Below are 24,827 nucleotides of genomic sequence, written 5' to 3'. Positions count from 1 at the left end.
TGCAATAAAATCCTCACTGCAATGCTCCAAATTCAAACAGAAAGCCTTTCCTGGACTTTAGAGACAGTTACAACATCATACATAGAATAACCTCTTAATATCCATGATTTTAGAAGAAATGGTGACTAAACATGTGCCCAACAATACCTTTGTTCATATAGTGTACCTGTGATCTTCGAGACTTGTAATTGAATTTTATATTAAGAGTGATTCACTCTCAGTTCCTCCTCTGATAGATAGATTGGGTTTGGGTCAATCTGAAAACAACATAAAACAAATCTGCCGAGTACAACAGAAATTGGACTGAAAAGCAGCACAGGTTTACATTCTTTATTCAAGAAACAATATTTGCATATAATGGGAATCTGAGCAGCAGTAAGATGCTTTAGCTTTATCCGGATAGGCTCCCACCCCACATCCCCACTGTAGGTAAAAATAACTACTATAGTGCACAGGAAAGATTTTATGAGGGGCCATGTACCAGTAGTAACACAGTTAGAGGAAGAAAATCTGGTGTCTGGGTGAGGTGATGAGGTCTAGATTTGGTCCTACTACACTGGCAGTCCTTTATATGAGCTCACAGCTAGGTATTATGGCAGGCTGGATTAGGCTTTTCTCTTTCTTTTTTTTTTACATTATAATATGTTTTTAAGACTATGGAAAAAAGCCAGTGAATTGAGCTTTAAGAAAAACACTCCAGTGTAGCTACCCATTAGTACACTAGTACACTAATACAGTAAGCTGCCCATTGTCTCCAAACACACTTATATGAAAACCAGCGGGTACATGCTAAAGCCCAAAACAAAACACTTTGTTTTGAGTCAGCAGATCTCTGTTCTTTTCTGTTCACTGAAATCAGTCTCACATTAGAGAAGCAGTGGACTAATACAGGCTGGAGTAGTCCTTAAAATTGTTGATGACCAGCTGTCAAGCAACATGTAAAGCCAGATATATCCAGAGGACAGAATCCAGTGGACATTTTCTTAACATTTGGCAGTCTGAGAATTTTATGTAGCCACAGACAATGATGTGAAGAGACTGTAATTTAGGAATGCTCGGGAAAATCAGGACATCCACTGAAATTCTAATGAAAAACACTTTCAAGGTGGGTTTTCTAGCTTTTTTTGTTGGTGAAACATCATTGGAACTGCTCTCAAGGACAGGATTATGTGTAATACTGGACTACACATCATCTTGGATGGAGATTCCAGAAAAATGTCAAACGAAAATTATGTTTAAAGCCCAGGCGCAAAGGCAAACCGCTAACTAAATTCACACAATTTTGGAAACTTTCATTTAAGATTCTGGTCCATGTTGTGCATTGCACAATTCCTGCTGATTTTTCAAAGAGCGCTTTAATAATAAGAAGCTGACAGTCTATCAAATCTCAAAGTGTTCTACAGGATTCAGATCCAGTGACTGGAAAGACAAAAATCTGAACACATTGTGAGCAGTTTGATGATGCATTACCATGCTGAAGTAGAAGATGTAAGCTGTGGTCTTAAATTGATGCAGATACTCAGCAACAATGTTTTTCCTCAGCGTTTCCCAAATTACAGAGTGCCTGATAGTTCAAGTGCATGGCCCCTCATAAAAAGTGATGTTTAAGAAAATAACTCTACCAAATAAAAACTCCATGCAGCAGAAGAAGAAAGCATAAGCATACTAAAAATGACACCAAAGGAGAAAGTAAAGAAAAACAGTCATAATGCTTGTTGGTTTAGAACAAATCAGGGGGCATTTTCATAGGTAAACAATTTTTCTTCCTTCCAGACAAGATTCATTTATCCGTCAACATCTTATTTGATCTAATAACACAAACACTTGAAAGTTAAACCAATGAGCAGTTCTAGAGAGAAAATGACGTGAAGATTTTGTTGACTTGTTGGCATTGTTTCCCAAGGAAGAGAAGAGACATCATGGTGTTGAGTAACTGGAGCTTTCCATTGTCCTTATGGAAGGAACAGTGGTTCTCGCAGTAACTCAGGATTTTTCCTTCAGGAGCTAAAAAGTTGGAATTCCCAGCGGCTCTGGATGTAGTCTCTTGTCCTATCTCTCAGAGTGAGTTAGGTAAGCAGAGCAACATTTGAATGAGAAGAAAAGGTCTGGCTGACCAAGTTAAAATGTCAGAGAGGTTGATAGGTGTCCAGCATAATTTGACAACATCCGCATAATCTATCAGCCTTGAGGCCGCTCACTGGAGAAACCGAGGAAAAAAAATCTTCAATTTGGCTTTTAATTTTCTCCATTTGTACCATTTTGCTCAGTAAACCCAAAAACCAGGATAGCAGTATTTCTTTTTGTGCAACACAGCATAGCGCTCCTTATAACAGCACACCCTCTACAGTAGATACCATATACAGTACAGTGTACAGTATATAAAAACTAGATACGCATCGAACCTCTCATGCTGTCAAATACAATGACACACAGAGAGGTCACAACCTAATTTATCGGCCATACACTCAAGCATATGTGCTAACACACACACACATGCACACGTCTACTCACATGGAAGTATAAACATTTAGCAATAAACACCATCTCAAGACAATAAAAACTCTATATTCATATACACTGTTACCCATCTGTACGACTGACCGAGAATTATTGCCATTTGTGTCCATGGGGACGAGGATCTGTCCGACCAGCTTAATTCTGAAGCAGAAACTGTGTTTGAATCAATCCAACTACGTAAATAAATCACCCAGAGGAACTAAAGCATGCTCTTTGAGCGCATGCAGGCATGCATGCTCACACACACACACAGACACACACTTTCCCACCTGCTTTGCTATGCTATTCCCTTTAGTCCCTGCCCCTCTCCACCCATAAATGTTCTGGTAACAGAGATGGTACAATAAAATAACATTGATTCTTTCTAAACAGAGACGACACAGAAAAATAAATAATTTGCTTTGTGCAAACAAACGCTTTGTAACTCTCCCCCCAATGCCCCTCACTGGAGGTGGGAGAGAGCATAAAAGGGGAAGGAGGATGTAGAAACACACACAGGCGCACTCACAAACACTCTCGCTCAAAAACACACTTTTCAGGTAGGTACGCTGTGCGCCATCCCGAGACTGGTGACAGGATATCCACATCATGTGACATCTCGCTCTAGAAAACACCAAAATAGAAAGAACAACAGTCACTAAGAGATCTCTCTCTCTCTGTGTTAACAGACATCTTTATAATTAATTAATGCTTATTTCTGCTTTTGCATAGATGGTACACTATGCAACACTTTCCAGTTGATCAATACAGTTTACATGGCGATGGTTCTTTCAGCCACCTTTGTGGTCTGTAGGGGAAAAACCATGCCTCTGGCCAAGTCTCTGGCCTTACAGTATGTGCCTACTAGCTGTTAAGCCTCAACATATCCTATTTCAATGGAGAGAGCTGCCGCGTGGAACGCAGCACAGCACTCCGGCGAAAAAGTTTAGCAGAGCTCAACTTTATTTAAATGAATCTGGCGGCCACGCTGCTTCCAGCCAAACAGGGAAAAGCAGGCTGCGACTTTACACACAGAGGAGCCTCACTCACACAAGAACAGAAGAGAAGCTGAAAATGGCGGAATATGAATTTAAAGAACTATAGAATACAGTGAGGTTGCTTAAAATGAAAAATCCTAAACTCAGTATTGCCTACTTCAGTTGCTTCATTCGAATTCAAAAACGTGACGGACACGCCCACACAGCGAGCCAAGAGATCTGGCAAGATGTGGCAAGAAAAGTGCTAGTGGCCACGTACTGTTACAGGTCAGTCTTGCTTTATGGCAAATACTAGGGACATGCCCCCAATAGAGGCAGAGTGAGAGGCAGGCTAGCCTAAACTACTGTTTACTTTTAACCATGCAATACACAAATCCTTTTCCATTATGTTTGCAGGTCTGTTGTGCCTTTAAACATAAGTTCTCCATGCACATTACAATGCACAGTGTTATTTGGTGCCCATTGTTTGGTTTTGTCAGCCTTTTTGGCTTTAGCTGTATATGTACCCATTTTTTTGGCTTCCTCCAAGTTGTCAATATTGTTGTCCCCTCTATTAATCTGCCCATTAAAAAATGTAAATGTTCAGGTTATTACACAAATATCAGAAAAACTGTCCTATTCATTGCCTAATAATGTACTAGCCTCCATTATATGTTCCACACCTGCACATGAGGCTTATTTTACATGAGAACCATCATCACTTTGACCATTAATTAAGATTTCTGTGTTCTGGGATGCTTTCTGTAGTTATTAGACATTATAGCAGTTTGTGTTTGAGTGTGTATTGTGTGTGTGTGTGTGTGTTTATCTTACCTCTGTTTGTGTGTGCTTGCGTTGTGCCTATGTAGCCTGTTCGTACTTGATGGCGATGAAGACTGTCCAGAATGCTCTCAGCCAATCGTCTCACATCACTGTGTGTGTCAGGATGTGACCTCACTGCCTCCAGGTGCTGCAGTCCTCCTTCCTCAAGCAGCATGCTGCAGTACCGTGCAGCTACACACACACACACACACACACACACACACATATATATATATCTTGATATTTTTTTTATCTCATAAGGCAATACCACAAAGACACATCAGAAACTTATCAACATGTTGCATATTTTACACAGGTACTTTTAACATTTATATCCTCTATAAACTACATGACTTAATTATAAACAAATAAATGTTTTTTCACTTAAAGTTCAGTGAGGAAGAGATGTGGGGCGAGTTGAACCTGTGCAGAGACACTGGGGAGAACTGTTGGAGCTCATTTGAACGCAGCATATATATATATAAACTATTGTCTCATCTCATGTCTCTATGAAAATATATTGATATTTCTTAAAATCCCGATATTTCGCCCAACCCTATTTCCAACATGTAAATTCTGATTCAGTTCAACCAGTTTTGTTCTGTTGTGTTTGTCTCTCACCGTTCTTGCTGCACACATGCTGCATAGCCCAGGCTGCCCACAACTGAACCCCTGGGGTCTGGAAACACTCCAGCAGGGGGAAGAAAGGGTTAAACGACCTGAAAGCCAAAACACAGTAAGTATTTTACTTTTTTTTTTTAATGCTGAGGAGACAGGAGATTAAAGAGACAGAAGATTCTTACCTGTATGCCACCATCTCACATTCCGGCGTGGGCCATTTCAGAATCGCTGAGTGCTGAAAGAAATGAAATACTGACTGCATTTCTGAATCCACTATGAACAGTTAACTACAATTAACTTGAAGTGAAAATGATTGTATTGGAAATTAAAACTTAATGTTGTGTAAAGTGTAAAATGTAAAACCTACAGCAAATTTACAATAAATTAAGACAATTTAAGACCTTTATTATCCGGATTTTAATCTAAGACTTTTTAAGGAACTGCGGAAACCCTGCAGTCTGGCGAGAATAGTCAATGCAAACAGGCAAGTGATACAGTGTAGCATTCATTAGCTTCATGCCCATGACATGTGGCATGTCAGTGTATAACATCAATTTATCAGTTCTTGTCAACATCCACCAGCTTTACCAAACTTTACATTACAGATGACTTTCCAGAACCTCACCAGAAACTATGCCAGGTTGTTAATTTACTGATGATAGAAACACACAAATACACATGCGAACACACACTGACATACGTACCAGCTGCTCCAGCAGTGCGGCTCTGAGGGGCAGATTGAGGGTCCACACTGTTTCCCCACGTGATGTGAGGTGGGCAAGTATTCCTGCAGCAAAGTAGCTGACCTCCACTTCAGGACTGTGCAGCAGAGTTCGGATATGGTCCAGAAAGCCCTGCACCATTAACTCTGCATGCAGCTCTCCCACCTCAGCTATGTTATTCTACAACGTCACACACACACACACACACACACAATAAAGATAAAATTACATCTATTGAACAAGGAGTACAAGGATACATTGGTTTATTATCATCATCACTCAAAGGGGACAAGATGTAACTTTCTCCACCACACTACAATAAGAAAAAAGACTGGAAAAGATGAGAACAGCAGCAGCATCTGTGCAATAATTAGGCCTGTAAGCAGCCCTGTCCTGCCCACACGGGTACAAGCTTTCTAAATAAAGGAATCCATTAGCATAAGCCTTTAGTGTGACTCAGTCAGGCAAATGATCATTCCTGCCCAGAGCACTGGCTGACTTTCCTCTGCTCCTTTCTTATCAGAGCACTGCTGGGTGCTGCCCGTTTCAAATTAGCACCAAAGGAATATGAAGGCACTCCCTTTTCTGGCTCATACACAAGCTATGCAGCACAGGACTGTAGTGACTCATAAGCCTTATTCGGACAGGCTTTTACATGTGGAGGTCAGGTAGGGTAATGATTACTAATGTATCTTAGTGTACATTATGATTTTAGTCTTAGTCTTTGGTCATCATTATTGCAAATGTCCATTAAAATGAAATTACTCTACCCAACTCTAAGACTAATAGCATCTAAATAGGGCGCTATACAGACAGTGATAATGAATTTCTCACCAGTAAACCAAGGACCTTTTGCTGGATGGAAGACTCTGAAGGGAAGGACTGAAGGAAAGAGGAAAGAACATAATTATTTAAATGAATGGACATGCTATATAGTCCTCGTTCTATATAGTCCTCGTGCTATATAGGCCTCAATATAGTTACAAATGCTACACTAACAGTCCAATTAGACACCACATCTGCTGATTATAAACATCACAACAACAAACCTTTGGAAAGTTTCTATCTCTTCATATTAAACTGTTCTGACAAGACTGGGCTTTTTATTGTTTTATTTTAACAGTTAATAGTGTTTTTTAGCACAATATATAGCAATATATAGAATGGTAACTCCTGCATCATGATAGTGCTTTAGGGACTAAACATGTGTAGTGATTTTGCTGCGTGTGAATACCTCCAGGACTTTGATGAAAAGCTCCAGGCCCTGGTTCTCTATGAAGTGTCTACAGGTGGTTGGTGACTCGTCTGTCAGGTTCCACAGGGCACTGAGTGTGAACTTCAAAGTAGCGTCTACCGTGCCCTGAGATGTCTTCTGACGCACAATGTGCAGGAGTTGCTGGAGAGAGAGAGCAGAGAGTAAAAATGAGACACAATGTACTAGAATTCAGCTTTGTTGCTTGTTGCTGTCTTATTAAAATATCATTAAACCCAGAAACAAGGGTAACGTTGATTTTCACAGAAAATGAAAGCGACACACTAAAAACATTCATTACCAGCTTTTACTATGGGCACAGCCCACAGTTTTCCCAGTGATTCTATATCAACAAAGCATTTTATATATGGAATTTTATAATGCCATTTATTCCCATTTTATAGTATCCGAATTATAGTTTACTTTTACTGTTGCTTACTTAAACAAAGTAATTAATGTAATTTAAATAATTATTAGAACAAATTGGAATACACAATGGATATGCTCTAAGAATTGTGGCAAAACTACAGAAACATTAAATATGGTGAACACAAGGATGATTGTTTATTATTTTACAGCGCAGCAAAAATAAACTTTTTATATTTCGTAAGATATCATTACATACTTATAAAAAATATAAATCAGCGCCCGTCTCAATGCCAAGGATGGCTGCAGAGTAAATTGACATGCCTATTATAAAGATTTTGCTACTGTTTAGCTGTTCTAGTTTGAGCCAGAACACAGATTTCCTGAAACTACAAATGATAACACAAACCAAACGAATCAACCTGATGATAATGTAAGCTTTGTTATTGTAGATCTAAGACTGTAGTAAGCTGATACGCATTGCCAGAGGGCTTACTTTAATATCTCAAGAGTAGTCATTCATTCAAAAGTAAAATGTAGAAACAAGCTAACATATTGTAATGCATATTTAATTAATTTGAATTAATCTTGTGGGCTGCCCTCGTCAGGGTTCATGTTCATGATGGGGAGGGAGAAGGCTGACCTACTTAACACTGTACACTAGACTGTGGTGTGGGACTGCCCTGAGTTGCTCCGTAGCTGGTGGATCATCTAAGAGTTCCATGACTGTTAAGTTCATTTCACTTTTAGGATCCATTAACAAGGTAGAAGGAGTATCAAACCCTTTTCTTTTTTAATTCTATTTTATAGAGCTTAATTTTTTCACGAAACAAAAATAATAGTACAATCACCATACAAAAGGCATCAGGTTCCTATAATAATGAGTTGGTATTGTACTGAACTCATGCAAGGTCCTTTTGATATGTGAAGGTGGCTATTTAGGTTTCGTATGAATTAAGGAACAAAAAAAAAAAAAATGGTTTACAAATGCAACAGGAGGAACGGAGATGAATATAACGGAGCAAATGTATATATGTGTCTTTTTTTTAACTATTCTTCGGAGTAAATGTAGTAAGAGTAGAGTGTTACTTCCTACCTCTACTTGCAACTCACCTTAACAATAAACAGCTCCGCTCCTAACTGTGCTGTTTGTTCAGTAGACAGCTGATGGAGAAAGCAATAGGAGAGACCGAGAGATAGATTAGATGTTACTTGAGGGGAATTATATCTTTGAGAGAATGGTACGTTTTGACTACTGCTGTCAGAGATAAACCCTCTTAATACACAGATCTGACAGCCAGACTGACACTGAAACGACACATCTAGATTCAAACACAAGCTCTCCCTCTGTGGCGGCTCACCTTGGCAGCCAGGATGGATATGATGGCCACTGCCATCCTCTGCATGTTCTGATCTTCATGGTTACATAACCACTGCATGACCAGCTTGGCAGCATCAAACCTGACCGACACACACACAAACAAATTATACATAATTGTTACATATATTACACACAATGATATAACATTTGAAACATTTATTTTAAGATTAAAACAGACATATAAGATTTATAACTCACTTTAAACTTATTTTTGTTGTTCTAAGTGATTTTTGTCTCCAATTAAAATCATAGTGCTTTAAACCCCTTAAAGGTCAGGATTTTTGTCAATTTCCTGCCTGATAATACACCGCTAAATCTTAAGAAATTGTATTCATGCATTGCATAAAAAGCTTTCATGTTTGAAAAGAAACGTTACTAAAAGGCATAACTGTAATTGTAATAGAAAATTTATTTTAAAAAAATGAAGTAAATCTGCTAATGTCAAAATACGATGAATATAATCATAAAACTGCCTCTTTTCTGAACTTCATTTTAAAATCAATATTTTCCTGAATACTGTGGATTTTACATTCTATGCTAGATGTTATGCTACATGCTATTTTCTATCTTACTTTTTATAATCAAGTTAATCAAAATATATATCCATTCCGCTTCATTAGCTAAAATATTTAATCCTGCTCTTAAGGCCACTCTGGGGCCAAAGGGGTCAGCCAGAGTTGCTTTCACAAACCAGCTGAAACAGTTCCTCTTCAGCGGTTAAAAAGCAGAAGTTCGCTTCTTATCGCCAAATTATAACCAGAAGGGACCCGGCTCAACGAGATGATGATAATGTAAAATACAGACTCTGTGCACATGTTCTGGAAGCACGTACACATTACGATGCAGAATTTGCACCACATATAAAACAGGGGTCAGATCAAGCTGATCGCTCACTCAGTGTAAATTCTCCTGGCGCTTGTTAATAAACTTGTGAGTGTTTGAACTTCATTTTGATCTTAAGAGTCTTCATTCTTCGCAATTCAACGAACACGCAGGACTGAGGTTTTGTAAAGAGTTCTAGTTCAACAATACAAATCAAACAGTTCATATCCTCCTTTAAACTAAACCTTTAGTTTCATTATGTTTGTATAGTTTTTACGTCCATTTTCAAACACGCAGGATGTGGGTTGATTCCTGTTAACCTACTGATCTGGAATATTAATTGAAGTAGAGAGAAAACAGGCAGCTTCTCCAAGTGTCCTGTAGGAGATTTTAAAACCCTTAAATTTTCAGAATGTAAATAAGTCATTTTACTGCAGAAAAACGTTTGGTATCACCTACACCAGTCATGGCATGTTAATAGGTAATAATAATAAAAAAAGAACCAATACTGGTACTTCAGGGAATGACGTAGGAAAGCCACGACCTTTATATGCTCTGAGGTGCTATCTTGTGAGTGATGTCAACACTGGGCAGCATTATAGGAGATCAAGGCTTGATAGTGGGAGCACATGAATGGAACGTTCCATTTCTGAAGTTGTGCCCGAATGTAACATTCCTCAATCCACAGTGCCACGTGTACCAGTAATACGTCGTACAAGATATTACATCCCACAGTGTACAGTACAGTGCAGTGAATGGTAAGGTTCATGACTGGGCTAGAATTGTCTGTGGGAAGAGACAAGATACTCTGGCAGACGTTACATCCACATTCATTGCAGAAACTCAAACACACATATCCCACAATCAGAACAGCATTCTTTATCTTCCATGGCAAGAGTGTGTCTTATGTGCCATGTCATTTGGCATGTCAGTGTCGTACTCTTAGTTATAAAAAAAAAAAAATAATAATAAAAAAAGCTAATTATCTGGCAGTGTAACAAGACACTTTCAGTAGATAAATTACTTACAATAAAAAAAAAAAAGATAAGCTCAGAAATAACAGATTTTTATACTAGATTTATAGTTTTAAATTTTCACTTGAGATATTTTTTGTAGCACATACTGTAAACATGCAGGAGTAACTGTAGAGTATTTGGACTTCTATTGGATTTGTTTTCTGAATAGGTCAGTTGAGAACAGAGGGGTATTTAGGGGTAGTATAATTAGCAGTGGACTGACCTGTTGAAGGGTACCTCCTGCAGGATACGGTCACTGCAGAGAGAGAGCAGGCAGTTCTTCTGCAACTGCAGGAACAAAAACGGAATCAGTTATTTCACTAGATACCATACACAACAGACCACAACTTCCCTTTTGCCTGATGACTGTGGGTTTCTGGAAGTCATAAATACCATCAAAAGTTTGGTTTTGTTAAAAAGACTCTCTCTGTAAAGAGAATTTCCTTTTTTGGGGTGGCCACTATAAATAATTACTGCTCTCGATAGGGATGCACCAAAATGAAACTGAACACAAACAAAATATAATTGCAGTATTTTTGCAAAGGCCATTGTTTGGTACAGTGTTTTGTTTTTTTTTCACCCTCAATCAGTCTTTTTACTTAGTCTGTTGCTAAATATTTGATGCATCCCTGTTCTGTTGCACTGCATGATTTATGACTCCATCAGGCTCTTAATGTTAATAAAATGAGAAGCGGTACATAAGATACATTGTAAGTGTTATTAATTTGAGTAAGATTCATTTTATTGTTCAGTTGTATGTCTGTAATGTTTGCTGTTGTCTTTAAAGCGTTTAATGTTCAAATTTCTTTATGTTTGTTTAGTTGGTGTACTACCCTACACAGGGTCAGGTTTCACTGTCAGACTGATTACAAACTTCAGCACACAAGAGAGTGAAGAGGGTGGTGTTGTTGCTTAATACACATCCACAATATATTATGTTATGTGGCTAACAAATGTTAAAATGTGTTGTTCAATAGCTTCAATAGGGGGTTGTAATCAAAATGCAATAAATTCTTAACAAGTAGAATACAATAACAATTGATTTGTGGACAAAGTGTGTATTCACCGTGTTTATATAGTATGTGTATGTAACATGTTATGTAAGTCATTAGTAAATATCAGACTGCATGGTAGTGAATTAGTGAATCAGTGTGTACCTGTTGGTGATTAGGGAAAGTCTTCATGGCCTCTAGCAGCAGCTGGGTGACATTGCCTAGAAGACGAACAGGCATTCCAAAAGCCAGGTCTTGTTTGGTGAGGTTGAAGACACAGGCACTGGCTGCCAATTGCACGTTCAGAGTGGTGGGGTGGTTTTTCATTCCCAGAGCCACCAGCTGGTGAAGAGGAGGAGAGAGAGGGGGAAAAAAGTGTGAATCTAGTCAAGCCGGGACTATGGGTGAATGTTTTTACACTGTTATTTTAATAACAAAATATAGTGTAATGTGTGTATTTTTTTTTTTTTACAAAAACAAACAAAACAAAACAAACTAAAAGCCCTTGATGTTATTGTGTTTTCACCCATACTATACACTATGCTTGGGTTCTTCAATGGTCCTGGAGCTGCCCCTGCCCTGCAAATGTATGACTTTCCCTTATTCCATCACACCTGATTCAACTGATCAGAAACTTTTATTGAGATGCGGATTTCATTTTCCAGCAGGACTTGGCGCAATGCCCGTACTGCCAAAATTACCAACTGGTCTGATAAAATATTCATATTTTCTGAAACACTGATATGGGGGTTTTCATTGACTTCAAGCCATAATCATCGACAAAAAAATAATTAAATGCTTAAAATAGATCATTCTGTGTGTAATACATATTTATAATATACAAGTTTTTACATTTATACTATAGTACTATAAATAAAGTAACTTTTTAAAATGATGTTCCACTTTTTTGAGATGCACCTGTAGTTGCATTTTTGGTTGGTGCAACGGACCTGAAAATGAGAAACATCACAGCTACAACTGACTTAGCAAGTAAGACTGTTTGCTGCAGATAATATCTGTGTTCTTTTTAAAGTGACTTGGCTGAAAACTGCGATTGGTAAAGTCTAGTGAACAGTTTAACAGTAAAGAGCAAACAAGTTCAAATTCCAGCACAAAAAGAGGAGGTGTGATTTTGCAATTATGTTCAACTGGCGATGCCTACTTGAAAAAGTGGTGCATTGAATCTATCAAGGCATTTAAAAGCAAAGAGCGAACCTAAAAACAGAAACACATGCAGAATGGTGAGAATAATAGTGAGAGCGGGTGATAGAAATGAACAAAGTATCAGCTGTGTGGTGAAGAGCGCACAAAGGGGGGTGAGTGACCTGTGACTCATCACTGCGTTGGCTATATTAGGATAAAAGCACGGCTCTGAGAGTGTGTGGGAGTGCAGTGAGGAGAAAAAGACAGCATGTGTGATTGTGTGTGTGTACTTTGAGGATGTCAGGCCGAGCTTTCTCCATCACGTGTGTGAGACTGAAGAGATGGAAGAGGGCCTCTCTAACAAAACCCTCTCTCTCACTGTAGCGCCGCAAAGCCTCGCAAATTTGAGTCTCGTTGGCCTCCCCGGTCACCTGTAGGCAAGAACATGGACACGATAAGGGAGGATATAATTACATTTGGGTACATCTAAAATCCAATTAAAACAAATACGCTAAAATATAAAAGCACATAACTGTCAAATGTCATAACCATTTTAAACATTCAGTATCTTTAATTACATCTGACAATGTTAATGTAAGTGATATCACAGAAACATACAGAATTTATAAAATGTGAGTAATCAGCGTTATAGATAAATGCAACATAGTTGGGGATTATACAATGAGAGAATATAAAAGAAAATGCATTTAAGTACATTACCATTTAAACAAACTGGTGTTTTATTTAAGCATCATTTATCCCAAGTCCAAACTACAACTTCTTTACTTCTTTCTTCAAAACTGATGCTCTGATTTATCTATATTAGGGTTGGGCAGATGACGATGTTTACAGTGAAACATCGCGATGGACCATGATATCGCTTGCGATATATTTATTATATCAATAAATTTGTGAATTTAATACCATTTAATACCATATATTTTACTTCACTTGATAGGACCTTATTTATGAAAATGTTTTTTTTTTTTTTTTTTTTAATTGCAATGCCGCGCGCGCTTTCCTTATGACTGACGCTAAACTGTTTGATCCAGCTGTTATATTATATTATGTTATATTAATTTTAACGTTTTTCGTTTCTATGTTTTGAAATTCATTAGATTATATTTTTGTCAACATTTTGAGTTTATTTCGTTTGTTATTTTTCTAATAATAATAGAAATTACATCATTTATTGCCGATGATATCGGCAATCGGCACAACCCTAATCTATATATTAATACAGTCATTCCATTACAGACATGCCAAATGCCAGTAGACAGGAAATATCATTATAACCCAGCAAAACACACAAGTAGGTAGAGCACATCTGGAGAGTTGCTGATCTCTTCTATTTGGACAACTACCCAAAACTCAAAGCAGAATTTATGTAAGTGCAAGTTCTTGGGTGCAAATGGACCCCTATAACACATCCCATAAAAACCTGACTTTGGCATGGCACATTATGTGCATAGGTGTTGTGGCCTTAAAAGAAACAATATGGTGGGGCTACAATATGCTACAATCCAATGGAAATTAAAGAACACTGCACTGATATCTGGCCTGTGTGTGTGTAAGATCGCCTGCATGAATGTGGATGTGATTTCTGCAAATAATATTTAAATTTATGTGACACAAAAAACAAACAAACAAACAAACAAAAAAAAAAACATGACAACACTTGTGGTCAGTTTGCTCATCTGTTCTAACCCACCTTTAAGCTGCCCTCTCCAGACAGGAAATCAGAGAAGCCTGCGTCGGTAGCCAACAGACCAACAAAGGTCATGCCTGGCCTCTCCTCCACGAAAGCCCTGACCACCGCATCAGTCACCTGCTTCCGCCCTGAAATGTCCAGCGACACCAGTGCTGGGAGGATGCCTGACGTTTCCAGCAGCTGGCGTGCAACATCTGATGTGAACTGCTTGTCATCTGAGATGTCTAAATGCTGCAAGCCCTCCAGCTGCCCAAGAGAAAAGAGATTTTTTTAGAAAGTGCTTTAGCAGCAACACACTCCTAACACAGAAGAATAATGACCATTTCAGCTACTGTAAACAGCTTCTTCAGGAGTTGGGGAGACTGGGGAACACTACACCGGTCAGGGACGCAGTATATTTCCAATTACGATGCCCTGCATCTTTTTAAACATGGAAGCAAGGGTAAAAAAAACAACTAGTGCACAAAAGGTGCTTAATCTACAATTCTCCTTTGCGTGAAAGTCATGAACGAATTCACTGTATACAATAGCTGAGTAACCTGCTCTGAGCAACATTTGTGCACATTTCAAATACTCTAAATAGATGTGCTAAGTTTTATATATATATATATATATATATATATATATATATATATATATATATATAGATATATATATAATAAGTTGTCTAGCACAGTTTTCCAAAACAACGGATCTGTTGATACAACAATTATTCATTATCAACCTGCAATTCATCCATCATTGGGAGCTGAAGTTTTACCTTAAATGCTGCATCAGCCTCATGTGCCATGAAACTTCATAACTTAAGAAGCAAGAGAAAATTTACCTAGCTAACTAACTAACTAGTAAGCAACAGAAATATACAGTACCTGACAATTTGTAAATGTTGGACACACCTTCCCATTCATTGTTTCTTTTTTCCTACATAGTTAATTACCGTAATACTGAAGTCATCCAGATTATGAAGAAACAGATAGAAGTGTAAAACAAACCAAAATTCTCTGTAAAGCATTTAGGTGCTCTTATCTGAGGTGCTGTTAACTTGTGGTTTCTGAGGCTGGTAACTGATGAACTTTTCTTGTGTGACAGAGGTAAGTCTTGGTCTTCCTTTTCTGTGGCAGTCCTGATGAGAGCCAATTTCATAATTATGTTTTGATAGTATTTTCGACTGCACTTGATGCACTTGAAGTTCTTGCAATTTTTTCAATTGACAGACTTTCATTTCTTAAAGTATTTTTTCTTTACTTAATGGAGTAGATTTTGCCATATGGATCAGAACATTACTCAAATAGAGTTATTCACTGTATACCAACCCTACCTCTTTACAACTATAAAACCAATGCTCTCAAACACATTAAGAGAGCAAGAGATTAAAGTAATTAACTCTTGATAAGTTCAACACAGTTGTTAACTGAAAGCCTGAATTCCAGGTGACAGAAAATATTAAAATAAAGAAAAAACAAACTTAAGGTGTGTCCATTTTTTTTGGTTGTAACTATTTGTATGCTTTTTATAAAAAAAAGATTTGTAATAAATTGAAACAACATTAAACTAAGATTCTATGTGCCATGTAGCCCTAACACTTCCCCCTACCCTTTACTTCCAAAAAGAATCGGGACACCTGACAAGTGGTACAAGCATGGGGTGAAACAGGTTTGGATGTAACTCTCAGGATCCATTATATTAACTGTCCAATACTGACACAGAGACAATCAATCTTTCTATATCTAGTTGACAGGTTAAGCAGTTCTAGAATGTTAGTCTCAGCTAAGGATACAGGATACTGGAAAAAAAATTGACAGTGCAATATTTTGCTGTTCTGCAAAATATAGTGCGATACTAAGAAATACAAGAATTTTCACCAAATAATAATCCAACATAATATGGTAATAATAATCTTTGTCTTAATGATTGAAGTAAAATATATGAAATTGGGTAGATATAATAATGTAAGTGGTAGGCTGTCATGCAAAAAGAAAACAGTATGATTTTTTTCTATTTACCAAGCAGCAAAAAAGTAAAAAATAAATAAACATAAAAACTGCTCAAAAATAAATATTGCATATGTGTACACTGATATATGCTGAAACGATATATTAGAGTACTCCTGACCTGACTAAGCACTGCCAAGAGCTGTGCGGTGGTCATCTCTAGCCGTTTGAGCTGATGCATGGTGAGGTAGCGGAGCCTAGACCTGAGCCCCAACAGTGGTGTGAGGTTGGTCACTGAGGTGTTGGAGATATCCAGACTCTCCAGGCGAGGCAGCGAGCACACATCAGCCAGGCCTGAATCATAAAAGTCCACGTTGGAGATGCTGAGCGCTCGCAGGCCCTGCAGGGAGCTGAAGCAGCGGCGGCTGGGCTCCTCCAAAGACGACATCGTAAGACCGTTCAAGACCAGGCGCTGCAGACTCTCACACACGCCCTTGTTGGCAGAGAGGCCAAGCAGGATGTCAGTGATGGTGAGGTCAGCATTGACCCGCGAGGCATCCAGCTCAAGCAGCCGATGAGGGCAGAGGGCACGCTGGAAGGCTTCGGCTGAGATGCGGGCAGTGCGGATGCAGGCACGCCGCAGCCGGAGCTGCTGGCAACTGCAGAATATGCCCACTGTGCTGTCATTCAGCAAGCCTGTAGAAATGAGGAGAACTTGTTCACTTTTACACTGTTCTGCACGTATACTATTACAAATGCATCCGGAAAGTATTCACAGCGCTTCACTTTTTCCACATTTTGTTACGTTACAGCCTTATTCCAAATTGTATTAAATTAATCTCTTTCCTCAAAATCTCTTTACACAAAATGCCCCATTATGACATTGTGAAAAAAGTTTTCTTGAGAGTTTTGATTAAAAAATTTATTAAAATGAAAAAACAAAGAAATCATATTTACATAAGTATTCACAGCCTTTGCTTAATACTTTGTAGAACCACCTTTGGCAGCAACTACAGCCTCAAGTCTTTTTAAATATGATGCCACAAGCTTGGCACGCCTCTCTTTAGGCAGTTTTGCCCATTCTTCTTTGCAGTACCTCTGAAGCTCCATCAGGTTGGATGGAAGACGTCTGTGCACAGCCATTTTCAGATCTCTCCAGTGATGTTCAATCGGATTCAAGTCTGGACTCTCCAGTCTGAGGTCAAGAGCGCTCTGGAGCAGGTTTTCATCCAGGATGTCTCTGTACATTGCTGCATTCATCTTTCCCTCTATCCTGACTAGTCTGCCAGTTCCTGCTGCTGAAAAACATCCCCATAGCATGATGCTGCCACCACCATGCTTGACTGTAGGGATGGTATTGGCCTCGTGATGAGCAGTGCCTGGTTTCCTCCAAACATGACGCCTGTCATTCACACCAAAGAGTTCAATTTTTGTCTCATTAGACCAGAGAATTCAGTCCTTCAGGTGCCTTTTGGCAAATTCCAGACAGGCTGCCTTGTGCCTTTTACTAAGGAGTGGCTTTCGCCTGGCCACACTGCTATACAGGCCTGATTGGTGTATTGCTACAGAGGTGGTTGTCCTTCTGCAAGGTTCTCCTCTCTCCACGGAGGAACGCTGGAGCTCTGACAGAGTGACCATCGGATTCTTGGTCACCTCCCTGACCAAGGCCCTTCTCCCCCGATCGCTCAATTTAGACGGCCGGACGGCTCTAGGAAGATATAGACAGGTGTGTGCCTTTCCAAATCATGTCCAATCAACTGGATTTATCACAGGTGAACTCCATTTAAGCTGTAGAAACATCTCAAGGATGATCAGTGTAAACAGGATGCACCTGAGCTCAATTTTGAGCTTCATGGCGAAGGCTGTGAATACTTACGGAAATGTGATTTTTTTTTTAGTTTTTTATTTGTAATACATTTCCAGAACTCTCAAGAAAACTTTTTTCACATGGTCATAATGGGGTATTTTGTGTAGATTTTTGAGGAAAGAGATTAATATAATACAATTTGGAATAAGACTCTAACGTAACAAAATGTGGAAAAAGTGAAGCGCTGTGAATACTTTCTGGGGTGACAGGATTAGACGATCTTCTGACTATGGAAATTGAAACACAGAAATTGACAACAATAATAAACTATTTAAAATCAATAGTTCAAAAAGATTAATACTAGATGTAGGAGTTGCACAAGCAAGTTCATTAAGAATTTCAAAACAGCTCAATATGAATTGTGCAAGATTATTTAGGTATTCTTCAAGTTTGTTTCATTGTGGCACATTGACTGCCATTTTATTCACAAGCTTGTCCATTTTCTGTTGCGGAAAATGTTTAACACTAGTGGTAAACCATTTGTCAGATGAAACAGTTACGAACTTCACACATAAGTTTAGGCCAGACTGTGCACTGAACTGTTACCCTAGTATTATCACGGTTAGGAAGAAATACATTTAACATTACACACCTATGGTACTATATAGTAATTATTTACTTACTGATGTTCTGTTTCTATTTCTATACTTTGATTTTTTTCTGAATATTGTTGAGCTACCAACAGAATAAAATGACTGTGATAAAAACATTGTGGAACACTAAAAGAGAAATACCAATTAAACAACATCAGCACTTAAAATGACAAAGTTTTACAATATCAATAACCAGTAGTACCTGCAATAGGCTTCACACTAAACATGTCTTCATTAATTGATTATATTTCATATAGGGGAAAATTAATTTTCTTCTCTTATGTGTGTGTGTGTGTTTTTTTTATATATATCTATATCTATATATCTATATATATATATATACAACTGAATGGACTTCAGTTAGGTGCAGTCTGAGTTCTGCTCACCCTCTGTGGCCATCTTGCAGAGCAGTTGATCAGCGAGCTCCTGAGGGAAGATCAGAGGCTCACGCAGGCACAGCAAGCCGTCATCAAACTTCTTACAGAACAACTCCAGCCTGGAGCTCACCAGCGACAGGCACAGGTCAGTCAGAGACGCTGGGGATGCCTCGTCCTGAAACAAACACCCCATTCAACTCTCAGCACAAAACTACTCTCAGTTACTTCATATTGATTTTCTGAGGAGATAAGCCGTTTAAAACAAGACTCATCACAGACAACCTGTGTAGCTACCATACACAGCATGAGATTTTATTTTACATTTAATGTGAGCTGCCAAAAATACAATACAACAGTTTTACACAGTAGTCATTACAAAGTCACACATAGCATATAGAGGTAAAAGATCACACAGATCATAATGCCGACCTTACACCTAGTGATTTTAAGCGATTTCACTGTCGCAGAGTCTTGCTAGAGTCGAGCTGCAGTTGAGTTGCGGTCATGTTATCACAATCGTTTAGTGTTAAATGGTTAGGATTGAAGGTTTAAGTCAATTTTTTCGCATCCTGAGTAAAAAGTCTGTGACTTGTGAGAGGGTGTCAGACTTTAGTCTTCTTGAAGTCGTGTAGTGTATGGACATCATAACAGGCTTTACATGAGTATCAAGACAAATCTATTTTTGTATAGCACTTTCCACAACTGACGAGCAAAAAGGCTTAATTTACATAATGCAGCCGTAGAACATTAAGAATATAGCTACAAAATTAATACAATAAACTGGAGTGTGCCATATTGTATCACAGACAATAACATTGCAAACATTTTTGAAACTGTACAATTATTCCATATGAAAGCAGTCCATTACTGCCTATTATTGTAGTTTATTTCCTGTAGTTCCGGTAGTTTTTTTTAATGTTTTTATAGTGTTACCATTCATATACATGCACTAAATATTCTGCAGTTCAGTATTGTGGTGGAATTTTGTTGTTAGGTGCAGAAGTAACTTACATTTAGGGGTGGGCGATATGGCTCTAAAATAATATCACGATATTTCAGGGTATTTTTGCGATAACTATATACTTGGCGATAGAGGAAAACTAAAATAATTAATTCATTTCAGGAATATAGTATAATAGTATAACAGAATAATCATAATGTGGCAAAATAAATAATATAGCATAAAATAATATAATGCAGCAAAAGATATTGCAGAATATTTAGTGCATGCATATAAACTGCAAACTAAAACAATTATACAATAAATACACCTAAAGCTTCACAGTAAATAATAGACTACTTTTAAGACAGAACAGCCCTATTATCACAATATGGATTTTTAATATCATGATATTTCTGTGTCACGATACATTGTATACAATATAATATTGCCCACCCCTACTTACATTCTTATTTTTCAGTCACCCCGCAGCAGTTCTCAGACTGCTGCGGGGTGACTGTTTTTATTAAAATTAGCTACGCTAGACAGATATAAAATACCTAGTTAGCGGATAGATAGGCTAGCTCTTCCGCTAGCAGCTCGAGTCACGCATTTAATACCTACTGCAAGTAAATATATTTATAGCAGCTGTAAAAACAGGCTGTGAGGAGTCTCACTCACCATGTTTATGAGTGGTGAGTATGTAGGTTAGCTAGAGAGCGTTTAGGATCCACACTGGGGGGACGGGCAGTCCAGAATTAGCGCTAGAGCTATCTGTCTACCCGAGCGCAGCGCAGGCGGCCCCGGTTAGCGGACTAGCCGCTCAGCCAGCAGTCAGACGGCTCAGCACGACTTGTTGGTAAAGAAACAGCATATCTGATCCGCACGAAGCACCATCGCGTCCTCTGCCGCCCGAAACACCTCCTGCAGGAGCTTCAGCCTCCGCGGCCGGTGTGTGTCGGGTCATGGTGAAGCGATAGAGCGCATTCTGAGCGTTATTTCTCTCGGTGTGAATCTGCAGCTGCGCCTCAGCAAGTAAACAAGGTCGACACACGGGAACCACATCTCAGCGGAGGGAGGCGGGGCCTACGGAAGCCGAGTGGTGCGAGCAGAGAATCTCTAGAGAGGAGAATACCCACTGAAGAAACACATGATCGACACCGATTAATAAATGCGTTAAGTGGAAGGTATAGGACAGTTATTTACAACCTTAAATTAACAAACCAAAATAAATAAATAAGTGTGTAGCCAACTACGCCACCTGGACAACCCAGGAATTACTAAAAATTACCCAAAACCAGATTTTAGTCTAACAATCAGACTGTAAGTCACACAGGTAACTTATACATACAAACAAAAACAATGGGCAGTTATGCAACATTCCCTTTTTGTAATGTTCAGAGATTGTGTAAATGTTTTGTAACACACAGCTTGAATAAATGCCACAATTCAACAGTTTTAGGTTGAGTTAATACATGTTTAATATCTTTTATATTGAAGACTCTACTTATTTTCTCAACACAGAACGATATCAAATGTTTTACTACTGAATACATACTTTTAAAGCTTTTAAACTGCAGTTATAAACCTTTTAAAAATGTACTTCCTGTATACCTCAGCCTCTGCTACAGCCCAGAGTAGCAGTAACGCTAGCGTCTATAGTGCCTTAACTAACTTACTTTGACTGTAGAAATGTTAAAACATACTGGTACGTATTCTTTGGCTTTTTAGCAAAAAAAATCGACTTTTCATAATTAAAGGAAACTCTGCACAAGCACTCAGTTAATATTTTTAATGAGTGTTTTTAGCCGATTAGCTGTATTTATATCCATTCATTGAGGACTCGCTCGCGGGCTCCCTCTAGCGGTTTGCAATCATTTTCTGACATAATAGGGGCAACTAGGAAGTGAGCAGGCTATTCATAAACCAGCTCTGGTGCGGAGTAACGTTAGTGGAGCAGGAGGAGGAAGCCTGGCTAGCTAGCTAGCAATTTGAGACATTTCTGTCGCTTTTCAGTGTGTGTTTTAGTTTTTTTGGAAACTTCAGTTAGTTCCTAACCTAGGGCCCTTACTGTGTATTTGAGTTATGCCTCTCTAATGACCGACATGCTTAAAGTTCATTCATGTGTCTCTCTGACAGTTAGCTAGCCACATAGCTACCAAGGTCACATATACACGCTACTCACACTTGTGGCTAACACGTGAATTTGGTAACTTGTGTAAGTACAGTGCAGAATGGCTGAGCAGATCAATTTTGAGGACGAAGCGGAGGTGAAGCAGTTTTTAGACAACCTGGGAGTGGAGTACAGCTATCAGTGCCACCGAGAGAAAGACCCTGAAGGTACAGAGAGCTGAGCTTAGAGCTGTCCCGCTTTCACAGTGCTGAACAGTGCAGATAGTGTTGCTTTAGTAGACTGACATCTCTCAAATAGCGCTGTTTCCGAGCATTATAGACTCAAATATAAAAGTGACTAACGTTACCTTAAAATAACGTGAGGGCAATAAACGACTGTGTAGATCCACATTTGCTAGTGTAACTGAATAAATAACTAACTAATGCTTGAATGAATTTAGTAGCTAGCTATAGTAACATTTATGTTGTTGCTCTGCTCATTTACAGTTTTTCCTAATGCACGCAGTCTCTTTTCTGTCTCTGCTGTGTTCATCAGGTTGTCAGAGGTTGGCAGATTACTTGGAGGGCGTAAAGAAAAACTACGAGGCCGCAGCTCAGGTCCTGAAGAAGAACTGTGAGGAGAATGGCCATGGAGAGAGCTGCTACAAGCTTGGAGCTTACCATGTCTCAGGCAAAGGTAAAGACTGTCAATCTTTATTAACTGAACTCTTATTGCGTACTAACGGCAAATACTAACTGTACTTACTACTAATACAAATATATGTATTACTGGAAGTACTTCATATCTGTGCTTGTACAAGAAAAGTGTATTAAGTATATTTTTTTAAAAGTATGCTTTACATGGAAAAGTACATACATTTCCAAATTTAAAAACATGTACTTAAATACACACTTACTAAGATGGAACAACTTTTGGCAACTTAAGTATATTTCAGATGTAATTAAGCTATATTTAAACACAACATAAAAGCATTAAATTGTGCTTTTAAGTGCTTTTTTCGTGCAACTTCAGCAAACTAAAGTATATTTAAGTATGTGTTTTTAAACACATTTTTAATACACTTGAAGTATATTGTAAATGTACTACTTTGCATATTGATGCACATATTGTGTACACCCTAATGCTACTGGGAAAAAAACTACACTAAAGTGCACTTTAAGCATTATTTAATGTATCTATATATTTTCTATCAAGACAACTTATAATCTAAAACCTATTGCTTAAAAATATATTTTTTTGGAAATACAGAGGAAGTATATTTAATGTGTATTTTCATAAAGTTTATTAAATTGAAAATGCACTTTTTGTATTTTTTATCTATACTTTATACTTAGTATGCATTTATGAATAGTAATTATGAATTTCTATTATTAAATATAGACAAAAGACAATGCTCAAGTATGCTCAAATATCCAAGATACATACTGTCAGCTTTCTTCACTTTTGTTAATTTGAGTTAAAGGGGTTTTAGTTCTAACAAGAAAAAAAATGAAAGATTCATACAAGTCAAAAGTGAAAAATTTACTATACGCATGTGTGAAAAAACTGGCCAATTCTAAAATATATTATCAAGGACAAGGTTTTCACTGAGTGTGCTAATTGTCCTAACACTTATATCATACAGACATTGCAACAAAAATGGAATAAACAGAGGTGTGAAAAGTAAATGCTTAAATAAACATGAAGATTAAGTAGTAAAAATATTAAATATAAATAGAAATATAGACCTTTTAATGATGGTTTACCTTGATTTAATAAACTAATTTCCTTGTTTCTGTCTTTGCCATTGGTGATATTGCCATCAGGTGGAGTGACGGAGTGTCTGAAATCAGCCTATTCCTGCTTTATAAAGGCATGTAACACCAAAGGGAAGAGGTTAGTGGACAGTTGCCACAACGCAGGCCTGCTTGCACATGACGGCCGAGCCTTGGAAAGCGGTCCAGACCCTGTGGCTGCTCGTCAGTACTACACAAAGGCCTGTGATGGAGGCTTTGCCCCAAGCTGCTTCAACTTGAGCGCCCTTTACATCCAGGGTTCAGCAGGAGTAGACAAAAACATGCCTCTGGCTCTGAAGTACTCCTTGCGGGCCTGCGACCTGGGCCACATTTGGGGCTGCTCCAATGCGAGCCGCATGTACAAAATGGGTGATGGCACAGACAAGGATGACCAGAAGGCAGAGGAGCTGAAGAACAGAGCTAAAGAACTGCATGGACAGCTAAAAGAGCGGCAGCTAAAATTTGGAGAGTGATGCGGAGAGAAAGAGCTGGACTTATGTTTTCATCTGTGTGTCTAGTGATGTGCTGTGTGTTGTAAAGGATGTAGGGAACAACGGGTGTGAGGAATATGGGTATTGTTTATCAGTGCCTGTGACACATCTGTGCTATTGCACTGATGATATGCATTTTCTAAACATAGCCTTTCTTTATCTACAGGTGAATACTGGCATTTTATTATGCCCTTAGCTTTGATTTCAGGGATATTGTGTGTCAGTGCATCTGGCAACAGTGCTAAAGATAATAAAGAAAAAACACAACACATAAATTAAACATAATATTTAATACATTTGTTTGTGTGTGTGTGATGTGTTTGTGCTTTATATATACATGTGATTGTTTATATGTATGTATCTTCAGGTACTTCATGTATTTCACAGCTAAATTGATA

At 38.3% G+C, this 24,827-nt stretch overlaps 3 protein-coding genes across 4 annotated transcripts in view; 2 read left to right on the top strand and 1 right to left on the bottom strand.

The window, feature by feature from the left end:
* Window positions 1–316: 316 nt before the first annotated feature.
* On the bottom strand, window positions 317–21,098 carry zyg11 (zyg-11 family member, cell cycle regulator). 2 transcript variants are annotated; one of them, XM_007259482.4, is made up of 16 exons: window positions 20,711–21,098; window positions 19,099–19,264; window positions 16,434–16,948; window positions 14,322–14,567; window positions 12,901–13,041; window positions 11,633–11,809; window positions 10,699–10,763; window positions 8,618–8,717; window positions 8,370–8,420; window positions 6,873–7,034; window positions 6,473–6,520; window positions 5,621–5,818; window positions 5,099–5,151; window positions 4,917–5,014; window positions 4,308–4,487; window positions 317–3,120 (listed from the first exon to the last, which is right to left on the bottom strand). In XM_007259482.4, the coding sequence occupies exons 1-16, from the start codon at window positions 20,711–20,713 to the stop codon at window positions 3,104–3,106; spliced, it is 2,220 nt and encodes a 739-aa protein (XP_007259544.1). In that variant the 5' UTR covers window positions 20,714–21,098; the 3' UTR covers window positions 317–3,103. The 2 variants fall into 2 exon arrangements, with proteins under 2 accessions (XP_007259544.1, XP_049337584.1); XM_049481627.1 differs by lacking the exon at window positions 20,711–21,098 and having other exon boundaries at window positions 19,099–19,297.
* An 843-nt stretch (window positions 21,099–21,941) lies between these two features.
* LOC103029237 (cytochrome c oxidase assembly factor 7) lies at window positions 21,942–24,725 on the top strand. The gene is made up of 3 exons (XM_007259483.4): window positions 21,942–22,369; window positions 22,698–22,838; window positions 23,969–24,725. Exons 1-3 carry the CDS (start codon window positions 22,264–22,266, stop codon window positions 24,409–24,411), a joined length of 690 nt encoding a protein of 229 aa, XP_007259545.1. The 5' UTR covers window positions 21,942–22,263; the 3' UTR covers window positions 24,412–24,725.
* The window catches only part of ralgps2 (Ral GEF with PH domain and SH3 binding motif 2), a 197,616-nt gene continuing 195,539 nt past the window's right edge, over window positions 22,751–24,827 (top strand). Inside the window, exon 1 of the mRNA XM_007259487.4 lies at window positions 22,751–22,838. The gene's annotated coding sequence lies outside the window, so the exon portion shown is untranslated. The remainder of the gene's footprint in view (window positions 22,839–24,827) is intronic.

The sequence above is a fragment of the Astyanax mexicanus genome, chromosome 1 (assembly GCF_023375975.1).
Source record: "Astyanax mexicanus isolate ESR-SI-001 chromosome 1, AstMex3_surface, whole genome shotgun sequence".
NCBI lineage: Eukaryota > Metazoa > Chordata > Actinopteri > Characiformes > Acestrorhamphidae > Astyanax > Astyanax mexicanus.
The sequence above is the reverse complement of the archived record's forward strand: the minus strand, read 5'-3'. Positions and strand labels throughout refer to the sequence as shown.

Bases quoted from the DNA above. Each gene is read 5' to 3' on its own strand.
- zyg11 (XM_049481627.1), bottom strand. From the start codon at position 19,282: ATGGGGTGTTTGTTTCAGGACGAGGCATCCCCAGCGTCTCTGACTGAC. The intron at 13,042-14,321 runs GTGGGTTAGAAC...TCTTGCCTACAG, and splicing joins CTGGAGAGGGCAGCTTAAAG to GTGACCGGGGAGGCCAACGA. The intron at 11,810-12,900 runs GTACACACACAC...CCTCTTCACCAG, and splicing joins CTCGGCCTGACATCCTCAAA to CTGGTGGCTCTGGGAATGAA.
- LOC103029237 (XM_007259483.4), top strand. From the start codon at position 22,264: ATGGCTGAGCAGATCAATTTTGAGGACGAAGCGGAGGTGAAGCAGTTT. The intron at 22,370-22,697 runs GTACAGAGAGCT...TGTGTTCATCAG, and splicing joins CCGAGAGAAAGACCCTGAAG to GTTGTCAGAGGTTGGCAGAT. The intron at 22,839-23,968 runs GTAAAGACTGTC...TATTGCCATCAG, and splicing joins TTACCATGTCTCAGGCAAAG to GTGGAGTGACGGAGTGTCTG.